Source organism: Schistocerca nitens, chromosome 2 (assembly GCF_023898315.1).
Source record: "Schistocerca nitens isolate TAMUIC-IGC-003100 chromosome 2, iqSchNite1.1, whole genome shotgun sequence".
NCBI lineage: Eukaryota > Metazoa > Arthropoda > Insecta > Orthoptera > Acrididae > Schistocerca > Schistocerca nitens.
The window spans coordinates 1,180,617,892-1,180,635,849 of record NC_064615.1 but is presented as its reverse complement, the minus strand read 5'-3'; the positions used below and the strand labels follow the sequence as shown (position 1 = coordinate 1,180,635,849).

Here is a 17,958-nt window from a genome sequence, read left to right as displayed (position 1 = left end):
TTGTAAAGGTGGTGGTGGGTGGTGGCTAGTGTTTAACGTCCCGTCGACAACGAGGTCATTAGAGACGGAGCGCAAGCTCGGGTTAGGGAAGGATTGGGAAGGAAATCGGCCGTGCCCTTTCAAAGGAACCATCCCGGCATTTGCCTGAAACGATTTAGGGAAATCACGGAAAACCTAAATCAGGATGGCCGGAGACGGGATTGAACCGTCGTCCTCCCGAATGCGAGTCCAGTGTCGCGGTGTAAAGGATACGACGGATTTCCATCTCTTCCTGTCCGCAACAACTATGGCATTTTTGAAGTAGTCACGTCGTGTGTGCTTCATTCAAATAGAAACAACTGAATATCGAATCGTATCAACTATGCTCGTTTTATATGGTTTATTTGCAACAGCAATTAATCCAAGGTTGCTGAAGTTTGCCTCTTGTAGTGCAGGGTATGGGTGTAGTGGGGAGACACAAGAGCGAGGCTTCCGTTTCCAGAACCTCCGCCCGATACTTCATTATTACTACAGACAATGCGACTAGACAGAGCTACCTAATATACTTACAACGGGCAGCAGCATAACACAGAAAAACTTATGGCTCTGTACAACAAACCTCCGTATGAATACAAAAGGCTATATAGCTATCAATCACTTACTCCATCATAGCCACGACTTAGAGTATAGGTCTCACAACTTGTAATAGTTACACGATCTTTGTAAACACAACAGCAGCCACTGGCTGAACCCACTACTTTCTGTGCCCACCACACAATAACTTCACCCTGACAACAACTGCCAGCTGCCCACCAGTATATGTGGGTCATTAAATCAAAGCGCTCAGCATTCTGTGCAGTACAACACTAGTTAATCAACAGTCTTTGCTACCGAGCGAGGTGGCGCAGCGATTAGCACACTGGACTCTCAGTCGGGAGGACCACGGTTCAATCCCGTCTCCGGCCATCCTGATTTAGGTTTTCCGTGATTTCCTTAAATCGCTTCAGGCAAATGCCGGGATGGCTCCTCTGAAAGGGCACGGCCGGCTTCCTTCCCTAAACTGGTGAGACCGATGACCTCGCTGTTTGGTCTCTTTCCCCAAATCTCGTCTCTAGCTGTGGCTGTAGTTCTTCGTCTGGACACCGCTCACCGAGTGGTCCATGTCCTCGTACAGCTTGGCCACGTCCCGTGTTGACCGTTGTGGCTCTCAACACGCTCGCTGGTGCCACGGCACTCCAAGTTCCACACTCCTGACGTTTCCGTCTCGCTTATTGGTCACGGGGAGTACTTGGGCCAATAGAACTGAATCGAAAACAAGTGCAGCACGCTGCCTTCATCCTGTGGCCTTTGGTTACGGTACAGCCAGTCCGAACTTGCAACGCTGCGTTTCCTTTGAAGGCGTCACAATGTCGTTGCTACGCCTTCTGAGAATGACACATAAACAAATACGCTGGTCTCATAGATTAAGAAAGATATTTGTACTAAACCGAAATAAACACCTAAACCCAAGTCACACACACACACACACACACACACACACACACACACACACACATACACCTACTTATGGCTTACAGTTTAATCCCAACTTTTAACCCTTCTTCCCCCAGTAGATAGACAAAATAGTTCACTCTTTTAATTTATAATTTCTCCATGGGCACAGCTGACGGAATCCTTGTATTTAGACTCGTTGCTATGCACACCTGCAGCACCTAGTCATTGCTCGAGGAGGCTTTCTAAATTGCTGTTATTGGTTACTGGGTTATCAGAGATAGTCATTATCAATATGTACGTCCACTACCTGTTTGATATGTTCGTACTCTTGCTCAAATTAGGGCAGCGGTAGCGTTCGTGGAAATAGGTCCCGATACTTGCTTAGCGTTGAAAATCTTTCTACAAGTGGTGATGTTTATATGTGAGTCCAGTAACTGTTGGTATAGCTTTGCACTGCAGCATCGCAGATTTTGTCTGCACATCTCCAAAACGTTGTTGGTGTTTCAGAATAGATCTTATCTTGAGATATTTTTTATGTAGTGTTAAGTATGCTTCTACTGTTTTGAGTAACAGTGCATTCATCGGAGTGGAATCTAGAGCTCCTATGCATAATGGCAGTGCTTCGTTTTGATATCTGTCTAGCGTCTGCAGCAGCTGTCTGGAGGCTGTCCCATACAACGTGCAGGCGAAATCTGTGTAGGTGAGATCGCAGCAGCGCGTCAAATATTTATAAAACTATTACGGGATCCATACCCCACGTCTTTCCCGTCGTGGTACTAAGTATATTCATAATGCTTTGACACTTAGCTTCGATGTGCTCTACATGGCGGGAACATCGAAGCTTATTGCCTTTTATGAAGGCCTACACACACTGATCAGCTAGAACATTAAGACCACCAACATACTATAGATATGAACCCATTCAGGTAACAGCAGCATCACGTGGTGAGGAATGACAGCTAGAGAGATACACGCACGGTGCACAGTGAGCATACTGTCCATGTGTAGAATGGGGAAGACACACAATCTGTTTGAGTTTGACCGAGGGCAGGTTGTTATTGGCTGTGGGTGGCACGAGCATTTCTGAGACGCAGGACTCGTTGAGTGTTCGAGGACTGCCGTGGTGAGTATCTTCAACATGTGGCTAAACGGAGGTGAAACCACGTCCAGACATCGTAGGGTTGGTCGCGCATCCCTCATAACAGATGTCAGTCGTCTTAGGCTGGGCGACCCCTGTGGCCGAGCGGTTCCAGGTGCTTCAGTCTGGAACCGAGCGACCGCTAGGGTCGCAGGTTCGAATCCTGCCTCGGGCATGGATGTGTGTGATGTCCTTAGGTTGGTTAGGTTTAAGTAGTTCTAAGTTCTAGGGGACTGATGACCTCAGTTGTTAAGTCCCATAGTGCTTAGAGCCATTTGAACCATTTTTTTTTCTTAGGCTGTGTAGACTGGTAAAACAGGATAGGCAGTGAACTGTGGTGGAACTAACATCAGACTTTAATGCCGGGCTGAGTATGTGTCAAAACACACAGTCCACCAAACACTACCAATGGCGGGCCTCTGCTACCAACGACCAATGCCTGTACCAATTTTAACACCACGACATAAACAGCTATGACTGGAATGGGCCCATGCCCATCGGCACAGGACATAGGCGCAATGGTAGAGCATTGCATGGACTGATGAATCGCAATACCTTCTTCATCACGCCGATGGGAAGGCGCGAATCCGTCGTCTTCCAGGGGAAAAGCTCTTCAACACCTGTACTGCAGGTCGGAGATAAGCTGAAGGCAGCTCCTTTATGTGCCGGGGAACATTTACGTGGGCGTCCAGGGTCCAGTGGAGCTTGTGTAAGGCACTATGACAACCAAGGTGTACCGTACGTTGGTTGCAGATCATGCTTCCCGAAGGCAATGGCGTTTTTCAACAAGATAATACATCATGTCACAAAGGCAGGAGTGTGATGGAATGGTCTTAGGAGCATAGGGGCGAGTTTGAATTGATGTGCTGGACCCCTGGCTTGGCGGATCTGAACGCAATCGAAGACATCTGGGATGTGACTGAACATGGCGTCACAGCTCATCACACGCCTCCCCTGAATGTATGGGAATTAGGTGACTCGTGTGTGCAGGTGTGGTACGACCTTCCCTCCAGCGACCTACCGAGGCCTCGCTGCTTCCATGACACGGTGCGTTGCCGCTGTTATCCCTGCCAAAGGTGGGCATACCGGCTATTAAGTACATGGTCACAGTGTTCTTGCTGATCAGTGTACACTGCTCTACGAAACTTAAAGGCGAGGTAGATAAAATAACATAACATATTGCTCACTCGGTAAGAATGAATGAAAATGCGAGAGCATGTTGCCAGACGTGAGAAATTTGGACGTCACACGCAGTCAGCGTGAGTATTGCGGCAATAGGCAGTTGAAGGAACTGGAAGAAAGTGGGTGTCAATCTGCAACCAGTTAGGGTGCGCTTTGATGGCGTTTTCACTACCACATACCTTCACACAAGGAAGACTGCAAGGAGGACGAAGCATGACAACTGTAGCCCACAGTTTGGTACTGCTCGCAGCATTGTTTCATTTGCATGGGGAGCGTCCCAAACCTGCCGTGCAAAGGTCAGGAGGTGATCCGCCACGGTCAACTGCAATACCAGATGACCTCTACATTGTTCAACATACAAGAAGGGAACCACGTCAAACAGAAGCTGCAATTGCAACACATTTTACAAAACTGAAGGGCACGCCACCTCTCACTTCACTGTGTCACGGTGATTGCATGGAGGTTGTCTCTTTGCCCGACGACCAGTATGTTCTCTTCCGCTGACATCCGCACGTTGGCAGCACCATTTGCGATGGTACCTACAGCTTAGGGACTAGATCAGCGGGGAGTGGGATTGTGCGCTCTTCTCGGATGAGATCAGATTCAGACTGAGCAGTGATTCTGCACACACCCTCGGACGGCGAAGGATGGGAACACGTAATGTCGCCAGGAACATTGTCGAACAGAATCGTTTTGGCAGTGCACATGTTGTGCAGGGAGGCATAATGTTGGTTTAGCATACTGACCTCCAGATCTTTCAATGCGGTACACTTACAGGTCAACGTCATTGTGACGCTGAACTCCTTCCCCACGTGCGTCTTTTCAGGGGTGCGACCGTTCGTGACTTCATTTTTATGGACGACAGTGCACTACCGTATCGGACGATGCATGTGATTGAGCTCTGGAACGAGAGGACATTCAGCAAACAGAGTATCCTGCCCGCTCGCCGATTTAAATCGTATCGAACACGTGTCGGATTCGTTCAAATGGTTCAAATGGCTCTGAGCACTATGGGACTTAACATCTGAGGTCATCAGTCCCCTAGACTTAGAACTACTTAAACCTAACCCAAGGACATCACACACATCCATGCCCGAGGCAGGATTCGACCCTGCGACCGTAGCATCAGCGCGGTTCCGGACTGCAGCTCCTAGAACCGGATCCGTTGGGTAGGCGTATTGCAGTACTTCCACATGCACCAACGGCAGTCCATTAGTTGTCACCCGTGCTGGTGAAGCAATGAAAGGGCATATTTTTTGCGGTCTGGTCGGGCGGGCTAGTGAGACTCGCCATGTTCTGCGCTTGCTAACGATGTAGCTTTAGTGCAACGCAACGCCATGGCCATCGCTGACATTCACGTTAAGCCGCTGATACCCCTAGAATAGTGCATTGAGAATGGCTAGCCACTAGCCGAAATCTGGATTTGTGTAGTTAAACCTAAAAAAGGACGACTGATTGCTGCACTCTATAATTTATAAACCGCTAGAATAACTGGAAAATAGGGAGGGTGACAGCCCAGAAGAAGACAACGTTATGCGAGCTTTCACATTTTCATAAACGGCCACATGATGCAGCAAATTAAATGCAACATCACTGCTGTTGTTTTAATATTTATCTGCCTTTGTGAAAACTTGGCATCTCAGAAATATTCCATCTAGTTTGTTTGTAGTGAACGTTCAAAGGAACAGCATTGTAAATAAGAAAAAATTTCAAGGGAAGTCTGTCGTTTGTCTTTTACGGTTTGCAGAAATACCTGATTCAATGGTCAATTTCTTCTTCTTCTGCAATTAAATATTAAGCCAATGGTGATCTGTTACGGTTCCCATCTTTTTCTTTTCTTTTTTATCTTTTCTTTTCATCTATCAACTGCCAGTCTCTCTCCTCCATTTTGTTTTAAAGTTCTTTATCTGACGTGGTGGTTTTTGTTTTCACCCAGTTTTTTTTTTTCACACTCCCGATTTTCAACTCCTTTCGAATATATGCGTTTCGTATTTTATCTGTTCTTTTACATCCCTTCACCACTCTTAAAATTCCATTAGTTGTTCCACAGATACTTCAAAATATATTCATCTTAATCTGGATATCTTCTTCGCATGTATACGATATTCTACATTCAAGACAGTTAAAACAGTTTACCTGTAAAGTTGTTTCTACATTAGCTACTATCTTGGTTCACACTGAACATCTTCCACAAAATGCTATTGACTTATATTTACTAAGAGATATTATAATATTATATTCTGTACACACTTTATTTAGATCACAATTTCCTTTTGCAAATCATCGCCTCTAGAAAAAGATCAGTCCAAGATCATCAGCATACATGAATGAGTTTAGCTTTATCGAATTGTTTAGTTGTGCCTTAGTGTTTATCCTAGAATTCCATATGCAGACTGCATCGTCGGTGTAAATATTGAACAGCTTAGCGAATAAACTATAGCCTTTTATCATCTTTTATGATGGTAAATCACGTACAGAGGAGACAGTTCTCGGCACGTGACTATCGTCGAACACTGCCGTACTTTCGATTTTGCAGGAACATTTAGGTATGAAACAGATCTGCCCTGGTGGACTTCGCGCAATTTGGCCAAAGCATAAACTGTCAGTTGGTCTGAAGAAATGCTGAATCACTACGACCGACATACTGCAGAATACGTATATACATCGTTACTGGAGACCAAAGTTGGATACACTCGTCCGAGTCTGCAAGTAAGCATCAAAAAGTAGTTTGGGTGTTCCAAGATGAGTTGAAAGCAACAAAAGCGGTTCCTTTGCGAAGCACGTCCTAGAAGATGACTGCTCGTCTCCTTGGTTACACAGAACATATCGCGAGTACTGTTTTAGAGTATCAAAGAACAGTTACTGCTCAGTGATGTAATGTTTATGTACCACGTGTCCGCGTTGAGCTTATGGAAAGTTCTTCACCGTACACTCTCAGCTGTTGACAATTCATGTAGCAATGGATTATTTGACGGTGGAAAGTGTGGAGTTAATCCCTAGTTACCCATACTAACCTGATTCATTGCAAAATAACTTTTTTGTTCCCTTGTATCAAACAAAAAATTACAAAAAATGTGTGTACATCGAATAATCATCACCTCAGGTTGCTACTGATTATTTCTAGATCTATGTTTCTGAGGTTCAAACATCAGCGTGCAAATCTTTTCCCAGTTTGAGTCGCAAGCAAAACCGTATACATTTTAAAGACGAATATTTTGAAGAGAAACAAAAGTAACAGTCACGTTTTCACTAGCAGGAATGATTTTCTTTCGTCATTTTTGTAAAACCTGAGGCGCCATTATTAAGAGGACGCAGGTGTTGTCACCAAAGTGCAAGCTGTTCTGACTACATGTCTTTCACACAGAAGAGCACTGCAGGGAAGCAGCCTACTCACGCCGTAGTAAATTCACATCAGTCTTTCCATTGTGTGCCAGCCTAGTCCGCTGTAACTAGCTCTGACGTCATGAATGTTGCGCAATACTTTAAAAATCAAGTAAATAACCTGAAACGGTTCTAGCATGTCAGGAGTAATACTAAATCAATATGTGTTGAATATCAGTTAAATAACTTTAACCATTTTCAAAACTTGGACGCTTTTCTGTAAAAATCATTGGCGCAACAGAAAAGAACTAGAGACTTAAAAATTTATATTTAGATTCCTTTTTCATAATTATTTAATAGAAACAGTACTTTGGATTTCACAAATTAAAATTTTAGTGGAAATTCATGATTCTCTGGTTTTTGTCTTAAAAATTAAGGAAGCAAGATAGATTAAGTAGGCTAATAAATAAGGCTAGGATGTTTAAATTTAAGTAGAAGGGAGATCCGCTATAATCATAAAGATGTGAGAAGTTTCAATTGAATAACCATAAAACTATAGCGATAGCGTATCTCCAAAGGGCAAGTTCAGAGCTCGTCTACTGCGTTTAGTGTAATTAAATTAATTCTCTCGCCCAAAATAATTGACTTAGCCACGTCAGACTTTTATTGTGATTACTTACCTGTGTGCTGATTGCACATTTAAATTGAGAGCTTCATCTGCCATCAGCAAAAGAAGCAATGATTTATTCGGTAACTTAAAGTGGTGCTTTACTAGCCCAGCGGCTAGTTGGGGGAGCCGATTTGATCAGGCGTTCCCTTAGCCTTCCGCACCGCGGCTATATATATATATATATATATATATATATATATATATATATATATATATATATATAAGAACGCTGCGCGAGGGAGAAAGGCCCCAGTTCTCTCCAGACGCTGAATAGCACGCCATCTGTGTCGGGAGTCGCGTCGAGTCGGTATCATTGCTATAAACAGCCTCAGATGCCGTAATAAGTTACTCGGGATACGCGTAACCATGATATCATTTTCGTGTGAAGTGTTAATTCTGGGATGACTTTAATTATCTATCTTCAGTTTGCGTATGTCGTATTTTCACGTGCCGCCGCGGGACAGACATTCTACCATTATTTAGCGTGGCGTTTGATGAACCTAATCATCAAATTATGGCGAGCATTCATTTAAACATTTAATTTGGACAGTTATAGTTCCATCAGCGCATTAGAATCTGAACTGCTCTGTTAGTCAGATTGTGTGGATTTTTTTTTTTTTTTTTTCATCTGTGACTTTCAGAATACAGAGAACGTTTTTTCACGATCGTTTTTGATTATGAATCCCAGACAATCTCCTAATTCCTCACAGCTATAAGCTGTAGCTATAAGTGTATTTCTCAGATGAAGTGGGCACTAGGAATTCTAATTACAGGCTTCACGTTTTGCTAATCACTTTCTGGTTGCCAATATTGTAGTTAGAGAGCCAGTGTTGAGAACGGCAAAACAACAGCATAAATAATAGGAACATTTATATAACAATTAATTCCACCCGCAGCCCCACATATGGTTAAACGGCAGAGAAATGCAGTGTTTCTGCATTCTACCAAACATTACATTAATAACAACATAATTCCACCAGCCGCCCCACATATGGTGCATCGGCCGGGAAGTGTTTCTACATTTTAAACAACATTAAATCCACCAGCCGCCCCACAGCACGTTAAGCTCACTTTACAGGGAGACACTATGTTGTAGCGAAATTCACTGGCGGATCTATTCACTTTTAGTACGTTCCAATGTAAACGACACGAAACTAACAGTTGTGAGTGTTTTTAGGTTAGACGCCGTTTCAATAAGTGTGATACGGTGGGTGTAACCAAGACAAGTGCTGGTTTTTGGGCAGTTACACTAGGCATGGATGCTTGTGCTTGTGGGACGTTAGTGATATCATTACAAGAACCAGGTGTCAAGCAATCGTGTACCTGAAACAATTTTTATTGTCATAACCTCGAAGAATTGACGGTGTCAGAGTAACTAACACGTTACTCAAACACCTCTGTTATTTGTGTCCATTTTCTTCATGATCACTTCCGAGGATGAGGCTAACTATCTTTACCGTCTTCAAAGACTATTTTGAGTCCATTTCATTTTGGGCCTGCCAGGAATTCTACTTCCTCTCGGCCTGTATCTGCACAGTTGTTTCGTCAGTCTTTCTTCTGGCATTCTCCTCTCAATCTCTTTGAATCCGTTTCTATATTTTTCTATAGTGTTGTTTACCTTTTCAAGATTAATTTTTTCCCTAATTTGTTCGTTCCTAATACAGTGTCGGTGTGTACACCCTTTTACCGTTCTTAGAAATCTAATTCTGCTACCTGTGTTTTGCTCTTATCTTTTTTTGTGAGAACCCAGGCTTCATTCCCGTGTAGCAGTGACGTGGCAGCCATATCTTCATAAAAGATTATTTTTGTTTCGTTTCTAACGCCATTCTTCAAGCTTCTGTTAATGGTTCAAATGGCTCTGAGCACTATGGGACTCAACTGCTGTGGTCATAAGTCCCCTAGAACTTAGAACTAGTTAAACCTAACTAACCTAAGGACATCACACACATCCGTGCCCGAGGCAGGATTCGAACCTGCGACCGTAGCGGTCGTGCGGTTCCAGACTGTAGCGCCTTTAACCGCTCGGCCACTCCGGCCGGCTTCTGTTAATGGAACCACAAATGTAACGAAACTTATGAAACTAGTTGTTCACATCTCTATTATACTGACAGCCAATTTGAGTTCCTAAATAATTGAAGCTGTTAACATGTATAATTATTCTATTATTGATAACAATTTTTGATCTCATTAGTTCGAGTCCTTTAAATGCTATTAGCTTCGTTTTATTGAGATTCTCTTAACGTATTGTTTCCTAGCAGATACAGTTTATGTAGGGCGCATTGTAAGTTTCTTCCATCGTGAAATACAATAAACTGATCGTCTAGAAAATGTCAATTGTTTATGGTTCCGTAGTGTTATATCTGTAACCCAGGATGCACTTCTTCTTTAGATGTTCTGAAAAGATCGGCAAAGCGTATATTACATAATCTCGTGATAAACTGCACTCTTGTCTGACTATCTTCTTCACAGATCTCGTATCTGAAGTACTTGCATCCCTTTCTATCATTATTTTAGAGTTTGTATACGTATCTTTCAAACCCTTTATGATGTGTTTCTCTAATATTCTCCATAGTGTTTGCCTATTTACACGACGGGGAAGGCTTTTACGTAATCTATAAGGACTGTATGGGTTTCCATATTAAATTCACACCTTTTCTCTATTAACTGTCTTATACAGAATACGCTATGTGTGCACGAATTTTGCTTCCTGTAATCATTCTGTTCTTCTATATGGAGTCTTTCACTCACAGGCTATAACCTGGTGCCTGCATTCTACACATTGTTGTAAGCTTTGTCTATCAACTTTCTCCCTCTATAATTATCACAGTATTCCGTTTTCCCGGTGTTAAAAAGAGGGATGAGAACTGCAGTCCCCCAGGCCCATTCTTACAGCAAATATTAAAAAGATAGATTAATTTTAGCAAGGTACTATCATATTTTATAAGGTCTTTTTGTTTTGTATGAGGAACGATTAAAGAGTTTCCGCTTGAGGGCGTTGCTGCACGAACCCGATTCGGGTCTATCAACACCGACATGTGGACAAGGGGTTAGTGTGGCCTTCCAACCGAAACTTTCTGATTGCGCATTATACTTGTTTAAAGGAGTAAGCCTGAACGCCACTAGTGCCGACGCAACTGCCGCAACTCTCATTTGAGAGACTAAACTAGGGATTCGACACTCGTGAAGCGCCGAAACTGATTTTTTTTTAATTTTGTGCTAATTTCCTATGGGGTCAAGCTGCTGAGGTCGTCGGTCCCTAGGCTTACACACTACTTAATCTAACTTAAACTGACTTACGCTAAGGACAACACACACACCCATGCCCGAGGGAGGACTCGCACCCCGCGAACGATGGCAAGGCACCCAAGTCCGGGCGGCTACCCGTTGCGGCTGTGAATCGATGGTACCGTGTAGACAGCCACTTGCGAAGCTTTATTTGCAACGCTGGTTTCAAGGGCCGAGTTTCGTAACTCGGTGTCTCCGTCTGAACTAGACTTCACTTATGAGCCAGTGCACGCGTGCAGTGCCCGGGCTGGAGGCAGCCACAGCACAGCAGTGGCGCGCGCCCCTTCCCGGCCAGCCACGGGGGTGGGTGCGGGGCTGAGAGCAGAGCAGAGCGGCAGAGTGCGGCGGTAACTCTTGTGGGGGGCGTGGCGCAGCCACTGCCGCGGCCGCGGCCGCTGCCCGTCCATCTCGTGCCCGGAGAGCCTCATTAGCAGCACAACACAGCACGCCACGCCACGCCACGGCGGCGCTCCTACTCGGGAAAGCTCCCTGCCTCTGCCCCGAGTAAAAGGATAGCTCTCGCGGCAGTAATTTTCTTTCTGCCAACGGCGTAACGAAGAAAATTGCGCTTTGTTTCTTGAGCGCCGGCTGTTGTGCATGCAAAGTGAAGGGAACAGCCGACCACTGTATATGCAAAGCGGAAGAGCAAAGCAGAAAGAAATGGAAAAAAAGGAAAGCATATTGGTTCCTGCTTCCTCTTTGTGTGCTCATTTGTACAAAATGCCGCAGCGTAATGCTGCAGATGCTATGGAATTTTAATTTTTGGTGACTCGTGCAAGGAAGCCATGCGGAGATGGGAGACTAGCATACAGATTATATTAATTCTAAAAACAGATACTGCGGTACGAATGGTACGTTTCATTGTAGTTACCTTATTATCTACTGCCAACAAGTTCGACTTAAATTTCCTTGTCTCACGTAATCGAATTAACAAATGATCGTAGAGTTAATTTCTTTTCTGTGTGAAAATTAACTCTTGAAAAGTATTGAACCGTGATTTATTTTCAAAGAATATTGTTAAGAATTTATTTTATTTACTAGCGATTCATCAAGAACATTAACACATTTAATCACACTATGTAAGCATGAAAGTACTTGCCAGGGAGTAACTGATGAAGTCATAACCAAATTCCTTTTAACAAATGGGGATTTTATTCACGTTAATAGTGCCTCAAAGCATTTTTAAAAGGAAGAGATTTAAAATTACAATCAGAAAGCACCCTCTAAATATCCAAGTTACAATTTATTCAGAGGCAGAAAGAAACATGTTTCGAGTATATGAGAACATTGCCGCTCCCTCTTCACACGGCCGTAGCAATGGCCGCTCACGACAGCCTCTGAAACACTACACTGGTGCAAATCTGCAACACACCAGATAACTTTACACTAAGAATTTTAACAATTTACACAAGCACACAAACTATGCACACCGCCCGTAGGAGGGATGGAAATGGTACAAAACACTAACAACTAAAATATTAACCTTGCCACCGAAGGTGCAACTTGATTTTAACTTCTAAGAAAAGTCTTACGGTGAAATGGTGGCAACTTTATATACTAAAATGATCATTTCAATAAAATCCCATGAAATGCAATCTTATATATAATTCTACAAGGTTGGCCAAACAATAGTTAAGATGCTCTACAGTTCTCAGATACCGCCTATCAAGATCATAGGCAATTATATCAAAGTTTCCAAAGATCAAAACATATTTCAGGTACTAGGCCGTTACACTCCAAGCAATAAATTTGTTAACACACGAAATCCGACAAACATGACAGAGGCAGCTACTAACGTACCGTACATTCATAGGGAGATTACCGAACAACCCGAACCGCAGTTTGCTCTTACCCGCCCCTACTCCACAAGGGAAAAACGGACCACCTGATTTATAAACAACCACCTTCTAGAGGGTGGGCAAACGGAGAAGAATGGTGGGACGACTCCAAAACAAAACGGCTGGTGACCTCACTAAGAAAACAAGTAGAATTTAACAAGAATAAATCAAAGAACATATCACCAATCACTTAACTTCTGCAGCGCGGGATTACCCGAGCGGTCTCAGGCGCTGCAGTCATGGACTGTGCGGCTGGTCCCGGCGGAGGTTCGAATCCTCCCTCGGGCATGAGTGTGTGTGTTTGTCCTTAGGATAATTTAGGTTAAGTAGTGTGTAAGCTTAGGGACTGATGACCTTAGCAGTTAAGTGCCATAAGATTTCACACACTGCGATTTCTCGAGAAGACCTGGCGCAGCACCCCCAAATCGCTCTCCCGAACCGTCCGCTGCCAGCCTCTTCACAGGAAAGCGCGCTGATCTCCCCCCGTCTCACGGCGTCGCAGCTCGCGCCGCCAAGACCGATGTCGTGGGTTGACTCCTGTTGCTCTCGTGTCGACCGCTAAGTCACTACCCCTCGCTATACGCCGCGGCCCACTGGACTCACGTGGCGACCTCACATGCGCCGACGCTCAAGACGGACAAGTCATCTTGTGTCTCAGTGCGGGGACAGATGACCTCAGATGTTAAGTCCCACAGTGCTCAGAGCCATTTGAACCATTTTTCTCAGTGCGCGACCGACCAACCGATCGATCCAACCGCCAATGACCATTGCCTGAGCAAACTCGAGCATAATGGCGGCCTAAAGCGCAGACTCAGATGCAAGAACTAAGCCCTGACCGGGCGACCACGTGGCGACCTGTTACTGGCTGAGTGGAAAGACTCTCATTTTTCCGGCTTTAAAGGTTGATCCGAACGACAGACATACTAGCACTGCAACGACAGACAGACACTAACGGCCTAACAAATGCGGACGAGAGACAGAGTAGCAAGCTGGGGACGAGAGACTGACCCAGACTGACTGACTGGCGAGCTCATAGCGCCCCTTAAATGTAGATGAACAGGCAACGTTTCTCCTTTCCCACCAGAGGGAGACGCCAAAGCTGCGATTGCCACAGCGGCGCCACCGTCAGAAACGGAGGGCGACTGCTTCACACTACGCGCTGCGGCGCGCTCTTCAAAACAGCAATTTTCACCACGGCTCGGCTCAAGTATCATATTAGCTCGATATAAATAATTTCGACCTGTGTGCCAACCTTTTCACCTTAGAGTAGCAATTACAGCCTACGTCCTCAGTTACCTGATCGATGTTTTCCTATCTCCGTGTTCCTCTACAATTTTCACCCTGTAGAGTTCCCTCTAGTACAAAGGACGTTATTGCCTGACGTTTTAACAGACATCCTATGATCCTATCCCTTCTTCTTCTCAGTGTTTCTCATATACTCCTTTCCTCGTCGATTCCGCGGAAAAACTCCTCATTCTTTACCTACGTTGCGGTATCCCTGTTAGCACCTCATTTAAAATACTTTGTCTTCTGTTCCACTTTTCCCCACAGTCAGTGTTTCATTGCCATACGATGCGGTGCTCGAAACGTACTTTCTCAGAAATTTCTTCCTCAAATTAAGGCCTATGTTTGATACTAGTAGACTTCGTTTGGCCGTAGTTATGCTCAACAGAAAGTTCCCTCTTATCTGTCTTTGCGACTATCCGTGCATGGTCCGGCAATTTTTGAAAAAGTTTTAAAAAAGGAATCTTGAAGTATTTTGTTGTAATTAGAAGGAATGTTTCGTTGAAAAATACATGTTACTCGTGTTTTATTGCCTCAAATCCCGCTGTCGAACATCCCTGAAATATTATTTGTATTGTTTCCTAATTTATCTTCAGGTAAATGCCGTTCCTTTGCACTTGTAGCATGTCCAGGCCGATTTTTTGTCTATATGCTGGCCCAGTCCCTTCCCTAGGAACTGAAAGTCTATAATTTCCAATTCATTCAAAGCCGATAGGAAAGGAAAAAAAAATTATATTTTATTCAGGGACGGTTCCCTTCAGAATTCCTGCTCTGTGTTAGCGCAAAATGGAAGCTTACCGTTAAAAATTCCTTAGCTGAAATCCAAGTCTCCGCTCGAAACGCACCTGGATTTCTCTCTGTCTTCCGTCCTGTAATATGTAACTTCGTTCGTCACGGTGGATCATCTACTCTCCACTTCAGAAATACACAACGAAAACGCCATCTGCCCCCCCCCCCCTTTCGCCCCAGAAGGCTCACGACTTGCACATCTCACGAGGGCTGCCAGCCGGGTGCTCGACTTAGCTAGCTCCAAATCACTCCACGGAAATATGTAACACTCAGGCATTCCAGCCGGTCACAATCACGATCAGAATGCAGGCTTTCCTGTTCCCTCTAACAGCGCCTCTGCTTCCTAACGGGACTTTTGAGAGTTTCTCTCTGCCATGGATGTTGGTAACACTGGCTATCCCACCATGTCGGCTCCAGCCACAACCCAACTGAGCATTAGGAAAAGAGCAGCCCATCACCTCTAGGTTGAAAATCCTGCTTGCTTCCTCCAGTTCCCGACCCTGTCGTTGACAGTAGCTACAAGGAGAGCGCATAGGTGTGGCTAGAAAATATGTTACAAGCCAAGCTGTACTGTCGTTGCTTAAGTGGCTGTAAACTTCAGTAGAGGCGAAGCTGGGTGATGCACCGCACTTGTGGTTCTAGAACACGAGAACAGAAGAAATTCCCGTGCCACATCAGTTTCTAGTAGAGGAAGGAGGAGAGCTAACGCGTACCTTTGAAGATTGATGGAAAATTTAGCGCTTCGTCGTAAACTTCGCTACGGGAATCGAGAAACTGCTGTTCAGAGCGAAAAACGTAGTGATGGTGTCTTTTTTTTCTTTGCGATGATTTCTTCAGTTACATTGACTCCGGGAGCGTGTTTACAACGCCAGTGAAACTGGACTGCACCTGAGGGGATTCTCACAAGTTCTTTAGCCTCTTTGACACAGGCACATGATAATTTTGGAGATTATCCACGTTTTTCCGTTATCCGTTTACCTAGATAATCGGGAGTTTGCTGTATTTATACGGCAATTTTTCTTGCCTATCACATGTACTTAATACTAATCATTAGTCGGTCGAAGCGGATTTTAAACTGTTGCGGACGTCTAAGATCTCGACGTGAAGAGATGAAGAGACCTTTTCAGATGCAGTAGGCTGACGGTCTATACGTGAGGAAGAACAAGTAGAAATTGACTACAACAGTTTCAAGGGCTATGCAGAGCCTTCAGTCACACAGCAACATCGCTCCTTACAGACCTCCATGGTGTATAGTGTTACGTCGTCCCTAATGGACTGTGATTTAGAAATTGTGGACATTCACAGTATAAAAGGCACATTAAAGCCATTATCTCTGTCAATCACCTTAGTTTGTATTTTATAGTCCATAGGGATGAGTAGTTCCTACGTGCGTGTCATTGTAAACTTGTAAGTTACTAGACACTCCAGAATAACACATGACACTGGATTGTAATATGACATTTTAATACTAATAAAGATGTCGGTTAATTTTAAATTAGATTTACGTGTTGCCTTTTCTTCTTGAAAGTATTCGAAGATTTCGCCGTGAACATTGTTTTAGAATTTTCCAGACTGATTTGCGTCACTCTTAATGCTGTGTTTCTAACGGTCTGTCAATTGAGTTGTTGAACAACTATGTAACTCTTTCAAAGGACAACCCTATTATCACATTCTGTGTCATTCTGTGTGTACACACGACTTGTTCTGTTAGTCTGACCTGATACATTCTTTCGCAGTCAACCAAATTTTCCGGGTGCACACAGTTGAAGCTTGAGGTCTGCTTTTCCACACATGAAGTTACGCAGTAGTTGTTTCGATGGTAGGCAATGAATACCTCGTAACTCCATCTGTCTGTGAAAACTCGTAATTCTAATAACCAGTAATTCCATAATCAAAGAGAGAATTTAAAGTGCATGGATTTTTCTAATCTGCAAAAACTAGGCTTTTACTATGCAGTTACTCATGTAGCAACTTCCTATATCACTTATTTTCTTAAGAAACTGTTTTTGCTTCATCTGAAAAATTTAACGAAGTGGAGTTAAGAGGTTTTCATTGCCTACCGTCGGTCTGTCATATCTCAACACATTCTTCACATGACATTAATGATTTCAGTTGTGATTCATTAACTGTGTAATAAAAACCGCTTCCCCTTTTACAGTTTGCGAAGCATGCCACTGTACGTTTCCTACATTAACGTTTAGTCGCCAATAACTGTCATACAGTCAAAAACATTTTACGTGTTTTAATACATAAATAATTATTCCATCCGCAAATGTAAAAAATAACTAGTACCACACAGTAAGTAATCAAACAAAGACATGAACTGTAACGTCCTTCATACTTCAGTGGAACTTACATGGGGCTATTCATTTGTGCGGTTTCAGTAGACAATAGCCCGGAAACTGCCAGACATACGGAAAGACGACACATACCCGGTGATGGAGCATATTTGCACGTTTCGATCTGTAATACGCAACTTGGCGTAGTTGCATGAGGGGACCAGCGTGTTGGAACACGTAGGCAAACCATCCGCTGCGTATCCTCACACTGATTTAGTCCGCGCCTGCAGATAGGCAACGCAATAAACAGCTTTCCATAGCGGGCTGCGTTCGCTACGTCCCGGGAAATTCGTGTTGGTAACAATAATGAATGGAACATACATACTGACGTTTGCCATGTCAGTAATGAAACCTATATTGAGCGCCTGCAATGTGAGACAAAAACTTGGGGAGATGTTGTTCCAACTGACACGTGTCCGCTTTCTGTGTGTCCTGTAGTCTTCGTGCAGTGGTGTTATGAAACCGCAAGGGGGCTTGTGAAAGCGCTATATTTACTTAGGTATCTGTGGCGGTACGCTTCAATTGAAACCGAGCTTTGTGGCCTTTCAGCCTTAAAATACAAATTAAATTTCTTTTATTTGTGCCTGCCATGGGTTGAAAGAGCAAACACCGTGGAAAATTCATTTTGTCCGTTCCTCG

The 17,958-nt window shown here is 43.9% G+C and overlaps 1 protein-coding gene across 1 annotated transcript in view; it reads left to right on the top strand.

The window, feature by feature from the left end:
• The window catches only part of LOC126235647 (Down syndrome cell adhesion molecule-like protein Dscam2), a 192,965-nt gene that overhangs the window by 91,716 nt on the left and 83,291 nt on the right, over positions 1-17,958 (top strand). The window contains exon 4 of the mRNA XM_049944361.1: positions 11,240-11,416. Within this exon, the coding sequence (XP_049800318.1) occupies positions 11,240-11,416 (177 nt within the window). The remainder of the gene's footprint in view (positions 1-11,239; positions 11,417-17,958) is intronic.